The sequence below is a fragment of the Danaus plexippus genome, chromosome Z, assembly GCF_018135715.1.
Source record: "Danaus plexippus chromosome Z, MEX_DaPlex, whole genome shotgun sequence".
NCBI classification, from domain to species: Eukaryota; Metazoa; Arthropoda; class Insecta; order Lepidoptera; family Nymphalidae; genus Danaus; species Danaus plexippus.
In genome coordinates this window covers 10,506,867-10,517,451 of record NC_083559.1, presented here as the reverse complement: position 1 = coordinate 10,517,451, position 10,585 = coordinate 10,506,867, and the positions used below count along the sequence as shown (strand labels likewise).

General features: G+C 28.5%; 1 protein-coding gene across 1 annotated transcript; it reads right to left on the bottom strand.

Moving 5' to 3' along the window:
* Positions 1-1,924: 1,924 nt before the first annotated feature.
* On the bottom strand, positions 1,925-8,958 carry LOC116777848 (nose resistant to fluoxetine protein 6-like). The gene is made up of 12 exons (XM_032671597.2): positions 8,873-8,958; positions 6,379-6,515; positions 5,505-5,811; positions 5,273-5,384; positions 5,067-5,154; positions 4,822-4,997; positions 4,392-4,574; positions 3,618-3,797; positions 3,305-3,455; positions 2,780-2,957; positions 2,425-2,567; positions 1,925-2,185 (listed from the first exon to the last, which is right to left on the bottom strand). Exons 1-12 carry the CDS (start codon positions 8,934-8,936, stop codon positions 2,078-2,080), a joined length of 1,827 nt encoding a protein of 608 aa, XP_032527488.1. The 5' UTR covers positions 8,937-8,958; the 3' UTR covers positions 1,925-2,077.
* Positions 8,959-10,585: the final 1,627 nt, after the last annotated feature.

The following is a 10,585-nucleotide window of genomic DNA, read 5'->3' as shown; positions in this document are numbered from 1 at the left end:
TGTGAAAAAATATATTTATTTTAATATTATAGTTATGAAAATAATTATCTGGTACAAACATTTTTCTTTGTATTAACTTATCAATTGAGTATTAATTAGAAGATTAAATGATAAAAGGCCTAATAACAAAAAGAAATATATCATTTGTATTTCCACTTGTTGCAGTGAATTTAATTATATCTAACCTTGGTTTGAAATTATCAATTAAAGTATGTTTGGTATTATAACATTGATATATTTTAGAACTGCATGTCTGTCTTCACAAAAATTCAATAAAATGCTGCAACATATTTCAAAAGCAAACAATATATATATGTGAAAGAAAGAACTTGAGAGCAAGGATTTCCTACGTAATTAGTAATAATAATTACATTCGGTTCTTTAATTTTTGTTAAAGTACACAATTTTACATAACCTCACTTCAGTTAGACAATATTGAATATAGCTCACTAATGCCATCAATATTATAAAATATAAAATAAAATGTATTCTTGAGAAAAGTGCAACTGTTGACTGTCATTGGAACTTCTGCATAATTTTGGTTCCAGAGTTTTTTTCATTCATGACATTGGCGAAATATGTGTCAAAGTGACAAATAAGACAACCAAAACATTGATTCTCATCCAAATATTCCTCATAAACCTTGGTTTTTCCTTTATAAAAAAGCTGACCGCTCAGTAAAATTGACAATATGTCGTTTAAGGATTGGCCATGCTAGTACTCCAGTTGCCTAAATTAGAATAATAGATCAATTATCGTGTGAATGTGGCTTGCATGAGGATTCAATTCCTCATATATTATTTTCTTGTCCAAAAATAACTTATCTCTTATACGATGTTCTTCCTAATAATGTCCCCCTACCAATTAACTCTGGGTATTATTAAAGTTTGATTTATAGTCCTTTTGTCTGGTTTGTATGTAAATTATTAAGTCTAACAACTTAAAACTTTAATAGTTCCCTTTAAAAATCAACTCAGTTCCTCACATTATTATTTACGTATTTTTTTGTTATTCTAGGTGCTAGTAAAAATATAACTAGTCTTATAAAAATGCCTTTTTACCATTCAAACAATGTCTTCATGTTGTCTGTGTACAGTATTTAAAATTACAATTTGTTCAAGAAATAAAAATGTCGACATTTGCTTATTATTCCACAATTTCAGCGTGAATTAAGCCATAGTATAAAGAAAAAACATTGAATCAATTTTGTACTACATCTACCAAAAATTCTAAATATTTTTAATGTTTCATTATAACTCTGGTTACTTTCTGAGAAAGATTTAACTCATTTAAATGATTTATTAATTCACAACTATTTTGATTCACAAACCCCTAGTACATATGTATTTTGAAGCAACAGATATAACAGAAACATTTGCAATAAAATGTTACTTATGATGTTCTTTAAACTTCTGTACTACTCAAATTCTGTACAATCAATCTCATTAAAATCTTATCAATACAAATAATAATTAACAATTGAACAAATAGTAATTTCGAAACCATAGAATTGATTTAAATTATCATTAACAATAATATTTTTTCGTTTTTTATTCTGGCAATGATGTAATAGTTTATGATTTTGTAATAATGTTACACAAAACAATCAATTTTAAATATTGTACATGTTATACATTATGCTGATGAATACAGTATTATTATACTGTATTCAGTCGACCAGATGCTATTGCTCTTAAAACTACTCATTTGTTTATTTTTTAACACATACTTTCTTGTGCTTTGAATTTTTGATAATTTAATTATTTTGATTATTTATTTCCCATTTTGAAAATGACATCCTAATAGGATATCATTGTTGTCATTATAATTATTTGTATTTTTACTTGTAAATGTGTTGTGGTAGAATTTATTTAAGTTCCTAGTTTGTTGGACTGGTTGGAATAACACAAGGATATTTTTTTCAATTTGTTTACTATATGTTTACAAATACTTAATTAAAATATCACAGTTTGTTATAAAAACTAATAACATATCAATGTTTAATATTGTAGTAATTTGTATTGTATAAATTGATATCAAAAATCTAATTGATGTAGTTGTGGTATATTAATAAATTTCATAAAAATACAGCCTGCAAGAATTTTTGCATTGGAAGTTCAACCATGAGATGTAGAGGCAATGAGAAACAATATGTGAGGAATAACGAACCCAGCCAGTGACAACCCTGAAAATATAATTGGTTAAAGCATAAAATGTTAAATAAAACTTTGCCGTATCACTTTTCTCAGTGGTAAATAAATAATTATAGCAATGATACATCATCCAGTAGAAAAAGAAATTATCAATAGTAAGATTCATAGATTAATGATACAATATTACAAGGAAATAAGAGATATTTAAGTGATTTTTTCACAAATTAATAATTGAAATGGGTGGCAAAACAAAAAAATATTTGGTACTAACAATCTCTAGTATAGAAGCCTGTGATAGGGTGGTGCGTAGTGCGATTAGCGCCAGACTTAGATCCCAGTGTGTCAGAAGTACACACAGTGACATGCGGGACAGAGGATGCCAACCACGCCATGAAAGAAACTGCCACCATATTTCTGATAAACACATTACACTGTTAGTCTTTATTTATATCATTAAGAACTTTTTAATAATCTTTTTATCATTATAATTGTTGCCTGACTATAAAAAAAATATCATAATAGCATTTTACTATTTATAATTATAAAATGTATTCTTAGGAATATTGTATAACTAGTGTAGAATAGTGTAGCTTATGCAATGCCAACATAGTCTTGTTTAAACTCACTATCTATTTTGAAGAAAAAACCAATGCTAGCCACAGTAACTAGTATTGTGAACACTGGTCGATCAAGGGCTGTGTACAGGGAAACCATAACTGGTGATGTAGCATCCTTGAGAAAGTGGCCGCTTAGGATCCATGCCAGCATGGAAGGAACCGACAGACGATAGAGAATGTGCAGAGTCTGATACAAGGTAACGAAGACATTAGGTATTAATATTTTTTGAGAAGCTAAATTGAAAAATTATTTTAAATTACTGTCAATTGATGGTATGTAAACAGTAGCCTTTAAAGGAACAAGTTCTGGATAGAATCTTTAAAACTTTTGCTCATGATGTGAAACTATTTTTATTATTAACCTTTAAGACTCGTAGTACATCCTAAAGTCTATGAAAGCCATGTATGTGAAAGAACTTTAAAATGTGATAAAAAACTTCTCATTCCAAATAAATTGTAAAAAGTAGACAAAAGTAGTGCTTAATTTTTTTTTATAAATATAAGCCATTACAATTACAAGGTTTATCTACTCACAGTGCTGTTACGGGCGTCGAACCCATTCTCCTTTAGAAGGTGATAGAGGAAAGCCAGCAACAGACCCAGCAGTGCTGCCGGTGCTGACGAGCTCGGTGCAGCGTAGTGCCGCCAGAAAGAAATGACCCCGCTATATTGAATGCGGATGTATCTAAAAGGGATAAAAATATAACAGTAAAATTAAATTAGGAGCTATACAATTTTTATGAAGTTCCTAAATAATGGATGGTTGTTCTTTTTATAAATATATGTGGAGAAGAGTGTTACTTTGAGGATAATCTGTATACATAGTGATTGAATTTCGAATACTCACTCAGGATGAGCTATGTAAACGAGTGTCTTGAGATCCAAGTAATAAGCCGCTAAAAAGTTGCCAATAACAGATATAACGAAGAGTCCTCCCAAAACAGTGATAGCTGTTCGCGGCCTCCGTGCCAGAAATAGTAGTAACAGTGATGATATTACATAGAGCTGCATATCTACTGCCAAGAACCTAAAATATGTACATATATATATATATATATATATATATATAAGATTTCTCCAAATAGGTATTGGGTTTAACTAATAAAACCTCAAGTGTGTCGTATTGAACAAACATGACCTTTGTTGGTGCAAAAAGTTGTTTATTTCTTTTAGTTATTATGAACACCTTATTTAAGGAACAAAATAGACAGATTAAAAGCATTCATTCAAATAATGTAAAATATCCTAATTTTCTTTTTAATTCAATAAAAATAATGAAACACAAGAAACAGACTGATATAAAGTTACATTGTTTTATTTTTTTGTGGAAAACAAAAATCTTTTGCGTAACTGCATATTCCAGAGAAAAATTGTTTATCAACAATGTAGACATAGAAGTTATCATCATATTAAATCGCATCGCATCGCATCATATTAAATTTATTGTTACGAATTATATTCAGAACTTTCTTTTTGAGATAAAATAAATTAAAAATACTAAAGCCAATATAGGTTCTGTGTTTTATTGGTTCACCTTAAATTACAGAATGATTATTTAAAAACTTCAAACTCATTTAAGGATCAAAATTAAAAGGACTAATATTACACTAAAACAGCTCACCAGCTTTGTATGAGGCATGAGTCATCAAACCGCAAAAAGTTATTAATGTACAGTGCATTAGTCCAGCCAGAGCGTCGACACTTCTCTCCCTCGTTTTCTGCTAACCACCACAGCGGACCGTTGCCGAAATGGAAACGCCATGTAGCTGTTATACCCAACACTACTAGATAGATTGGACTGATTCTGTGGAGTTTTTTGTTAACAGGGTCCTTATGATATTGACAGAAACCTAGATGGTTCACCACTGGTGAGTGTTATCAAACTCGTAGTCATGTAGTTGTAAGTTTAGATATGTTCAATAAAAATCTTTCAAAGACGAAAAGTTCTTGATGGAGTTTAAAGAATATGCGGTTTTAGGGGCTTCAAGTACAGATTGTTTGACAAACAGAAACACTTACTTTTATTATTTAATTTATTTTTTGTTTTTTACCTGATTATCCGATGAAGAATTATCTTGCACCAGAAACTAAAACTTAGTTTCTTTTCCTTCTCACGTTCTAGTAAGAGCAACAAGTTGTAAGCCAGTAGGAATGTTGAAAAGAGAATGAATGTTTGTACAGCCGCCGTGCCGTTGTTGAATATCGCCGATAGTGGATGGAGATTGGCCTAAGAAAAGATCTTTTGATCTCCTACTCTGAATTCTTTACATAATTGCATATTTTTAAACATACCTACCTTTTCAAAAAACGAAGGATTATAAAGATATGTCATATGATAAGCCATTATAGAATGCGCTAACACAACTGCCATTAGAGTCAACACCCTGAAAAAAAGAAATTTGTATAAACATTATGTAGAAAACATTGCTAAAGAAATTGTAATATTATAACATGGAATATATAAAACATATAGTGATGCGAAATTTAAAAAGCTGAACTAACTTCATTCCATGTATAGGGTTTAGTGCAGAGAGTCTCTGGTCTTCCTTCTGGTAAGTGGCTGTCAGCTTGTTCCAGTTTGCAAATAATGAGAATGTCATTAGATAACGGTTAGCTAAAAGAAAAAAACCTTTTATACAATATCTTATAATACATAGGTAAGGGGATGGGATAATAAATTAAGATGTACTTGTTAAACATAACGACAATTTGTAAAGAAAATTAAAAACCTTACGTTTGCTGTTCGAGTCTCGGAAGAAGTCATAGGCTGTGCCAATGATATTTGCTAATAATATTAGCGTAAGAACAGAAGCAATTATAATATCCAAAGTATGTATAGGTTTCGATATCTCCTCGGATTTACAGTACTCCAGGTGAATAAGGTCAGCCCCAAGGTCATATTTGAGTTTTGTTATATTATTAACACAATCTTTGAAGATTTGCGGATGAGACTCGCCGAGAATATGTGCACACGTGCTTTTGAGACAATAACCTCGGTGGATAACCGTGTGGTTGAATCGATGTTTCTCAGCTGATATTTCCTTTATAAAATCCATCATTTAGAAATAAAATTAAAATTAGTATAAAATTTTATTAAATGTAATGTAATGTAAAAGAAGTACTTAATATTTTCTTCACACATGTCCGTTCTTTTTGTTTACCTTGCATATATAATTTTCGTCATTTCGATATTCTAAATTAATTTTTAAATGTACTCTAGAATCAATACGTCAAAAATGTTTATGGAATTCAAGAGTATGGTAACGATTGGTTCATTAACAGAAAAATTATTTGGTAACTAACAAAAAAAAAATTGCAGGTAAATAGGCAATCTATTGTTTTTATATTCTTAAGAATAATTATATAATTTAGCGTAGTTTTTCAATGTATATAAATTACGTTTTAAATTTTTGTTTTAGTTTATTTTATGGTACATTATATAATAGGCCAATAAGGCTCTTAATATCTGATAACTGATATTCTGATAACTGAATCTCATGAATATATTATGTAAAATTATTATGGATTTACTATAAACAGTTTAAGAAGAAACTTATTAAGGTAGGTAATAGAGAAACTTTTACTGTGAATCACTATATTTTTCAAACCTGGAGCAAGCGAATCAGCTGATTGGATCGAGAGGAATGTAGGTGGAAGGAACCGAGGCAGAAGGTCCCATGTTGAGACAAGCACTGCTCGTAGTTGTCCAATTCGAACAGCTGCGGCAATTTATAATACTGCTCCTCTGAAATTATTAAGTTGTTATACGACTTTCTATGTCTATAATAATGTTCTATCAATAACGGAATGAATTTATGTGATCTACGCCCTGTCAATCCTGTTTTAGATTTTTTTATGTTAATAAGAGCATGTGGTGTTAAATCCATTAGATAATTTTTATCCTGGTTGCAGTAACAGTTGCAATACCTCCTGTGATAAAATGTTTTTTAAACTACTATTTTTAAATAAGTATCGATATATTATAAAACGGAATTTGTGTATGTACATGAATTAGTTGATTTTTGGAAATAAGTTTAAAATGACTGTATACATTTTCTACAATCGGTACAGTTTAGTTTAAAAATTTCTCGAAATCATGGAATTTTATATATTTCTATAAAATTTGCGTTCAAGGTGGAAAAATATTTCTAAATGCTTATCGACGTTAAAAACCAGATAACTAACTACCTATGACGAATCACGTAATAAAGGGAGTTAAAATTGTAAAACATAATACGTCGTCTTGTCATGTAAATGTAATTAGAATAATAAATATCAGTTTTAATCTCTTGTAATTCTTTTAATGCATTTCAGCATTTATTGAAATCATTTAATAGTAAAGTGTTTATTCGCAGAAAATCCTTGGATTTAGTACAGGCTGATTTTCCCGAGAAAAACTTGTTACTAGTAAGTAGTAAGAATGAGCTTGTTACTTAATTGCAGCAGAACTGGTTCAGATATAGTTTATAATTTATAAGCAAAGAGTATTTATTTACTAATAACGTAGTTTTTTTTATTAAATAACCATTAAAATTTTGCAATGCCAGTATGGTGTGAAGTATTTTTATTATACCTAATCATTTACCTCTTTGGATAAATTAAAGATATTTTGGTTAGATACGTTTATAACTCTATTTTGTATATTACTTATTATAAACTATATTTAGCTTATTTCTGGTATTATAATACATTTTGACATAATATTTTTCATTATTTTTGGTTTGATGTTTTGTTTTTCAGACAAAAGCTTGATCCTTTGATGATTTATTCTAAGCCCCTAAGGCTAGGTGCTGTGTCTGTTTCCATTTCACTGTACGACATTAGCCATTTACATCCTTATATTTCGTTACAAGTTTAATATTGTTTAATTTAAATATTTATTAATAATTGTATGAGAGTTAGTTACACTTGTCCGTAAGTTTCCATAGAATTGGTATTTCCCATTGGTAAGTAGGAGTTAGTGATGAAATTTTTCGTGTCTTTATGTAATGTAAACAATATCCCATTAATATCTTAGATTCTTTGTGCAAGTTTCTTTTGTCTATTTTCATATCTTTTTCATTTAATTTGTATATCTTAATCGTAGATTTAATGAATAAATCTTAGTATATTAAGACCTACTACGCGTGGGCTTAGAACAAACTGCATCGTCAATTTCAATGCTCTTCATTAACTAATTGTTAATAGGTTTAAATAATTATTTAAATATTGAAGTTATATTAAGATTTATTGTATCAAATACGCAATAAGTACTGCTTGGAATGTCGATTCTTCTAAGAAGACAACCGCAACCATTCTTTCAAGAATAAATAACATTTTTTCTGATTCTGCGAATATGTAAAGTGTGGTCTTCGAGTTTTGCAACTTGAGGAAATTACAGATGTATTGAATAATGGAACAAAGATTACATCCGTGACGTCAGACGGTTATTATGTGTACTGTAATCTCATTGTTCATTAATTAATTAATTAATTAATTATCTTCTACTACAACTACTAGTTATGTTTTAGATAATTTTTTCAAAATCTACCAAATGTGTAGTATTATGGATTTAAAATTATGTTATTAATTTTGTAACACTACTGTTTTAGTTAACACTGTGTTACAGTGGACAATTTTTTCAGAAATGATTAATTTACATTTTGAGTTTAAAAAATAAAAAGAATTCGTTTGATTTAATTACGCAGTACTTAAAATAATAAACATATAATATAAATAAAAAGATATTATGTTGTTTTTGTTTTCATGTCATTACATTCTAAGTATTTTATCTCAAATGTGCATTTTTTCCTAATTTAGATAGCCTTCTTTATATATTCACAACTGTGCTATGAGCACTTTGTATTTAAATATTGTCTTTGTATAAAATAACCAAGACATTTTTTCATGTTATATATATTAACCAATGCATTGTTCTTAGATCACGACGTATTATTCTAAAAATTTAGGAAGATACCTAGAATTTATGCATAAATTTAAATTCTATATTTAAAATAGACTATATTTAAAAAATTTAAACTAAAATGTTAGCAAAAAAAAAAAAAAAATCTTAAATGAAATCGGAAATTATAAAGGATTCCTTTGACAGGTCTAATACTTTACCGGTGAGTTCAAGAGCAACCGCCCCCACGGCCATCACTAAACATAGCACTATCATCACTATCATTCGCTAGAACACTAACGCGGCTGCGCCTGAGTTCCTTTTTATAAACTATTCAGTTGACCTTCAACGCCTTAGACAGCAACCACCCTTGCCAATCAAACCACAATAAACACTCTAGATTTGATTTCTCACAAATGATTACATATTATTTCATAAATCTTTGTCGCAAATAATAATTATTACTCGTTGTATAAGTTTAAATAACAGATCATGACAATTTTTTTGCTTTCCAGCACAAATTACTTCGTATTAAACACTGATAAATCAAATGACACACCGTAACGAGAAAAATGTTTACTAAATTATTAATAAATATTAGGTCAAGTTGTATGATCAAAAACACATGTGTATTTGTAATTTTCTTAATTTAAATATTAAGAAAGCGAACGAATATTTCAATGACAGTAGTAACATGCTTTGTAATTTTATTATATCGCCTGTTACAAGTTCAGTGACTTCTCGTTTTACAGTGTCGTCAGCGTACTAATTTTTATGTAATCATAATTAATGTTTTTAACGAGCGAATTAATATTTTTTATTTAATTTTTTTTATTAATTCTTGGTCTTGGTCTCATGTATTTATGTAGGATTCAGTATGTGGAGATTTATAAGTCATTTTTTAATTTGTAATTAATAGCTAATATCAAACGTGGAACTTTTACTGTTTGTTTAAAAATGTAAATCATCATTTTAGACACGTAAAACTTATATTAAAATGATAAATGTTTTTAAACCATTCATATTTTTTCCCATTCTTTTTTTTTCATTTAAGCCGCCAGTTTCAGCTTTTGCGACAAAGAACTTTATAAGTACTGTATCTTCCATTTAAAATTACTTATTTATTCATGTGGTTATGTTATGGCTAGCCTATTAATAATTGATACTTACAATTATCGTAGTATATATATATATATATATATATATATATATATATATATATATACTACGATAATACTTATATACTTCTTATAAATAAAATCTATTTTTTTTGCAAATCTAGTTAGAAAAGATTTTTTATTTTTCATTTATTAAGTTATAAATTAGTCTTTATAAACATAATTATAGCAGTACATATCGAAATTAATTTTTATTACATCTTAAATCCTTAAACTCTTGGTTATACCATTAGTCGAGGTCGGTGATTAACTACTCTGATTACGTAAAGAAACTATTAACTAACCATTAATTACCATATAAGTCCAACTTATAACATTGAAAACTAAAAAAAGTGGTTTTTCCAAATAGTTACGACCTTGAATGGAACGACCTTTAGCCTAATAATCAATATTTAGATTGATTGCGAAACCTAAAAATAGTAAGCTTATTTTGTGCTTCTGAATACCATCAGAGTATCGGAATAAAGTAAAGTGAAATAAATAGATTTTATTACACATAAACCTACTTTGAATTAAACTCATAAATATTCATGGAAACTGCAGCGGTAATAAATTTTCCACATTAGAATAGTAAAAGTTTTCCAAGATTTTAGGGAAGTTATAAAAAAAATAGGTTTTAATACTGTTTTTTAGTTTTTTTTTAAATAACAGGTATGTTGATTATCAACCACTTTATACGCTCAATGATCTGCACTTTATAAACTAATTGATAAAATTACCGGTTACTTCAATTTCTTATTTTCGTTATAGATATGT

Excerpts from the sequence above, each read along its gene's own strand:
- LOC116777848 (XM_032671597.2), bottom strand. The coding sequence starts at position 8,936 with ATGATAGTGATGATAGTGCTATGTTTAGTGATGGCCGTGGGGGCGGTT. Across the intron at positions 4,998-5,066 it reads ATCCTTCGTTTTTTGAAAAG|GCCAATCTCCATCCACTATC; the intron begins GTAGGTATGTTT and ends ATCTTTTCTTAG. Across the intron at positions 4,575-4,821 it reads ATTCTTCATCGGATAATCAG|AATCAGTCCAATCTATCTAG; the intron begins GTAAAAAACAAA and ends AAAACTCCACAG.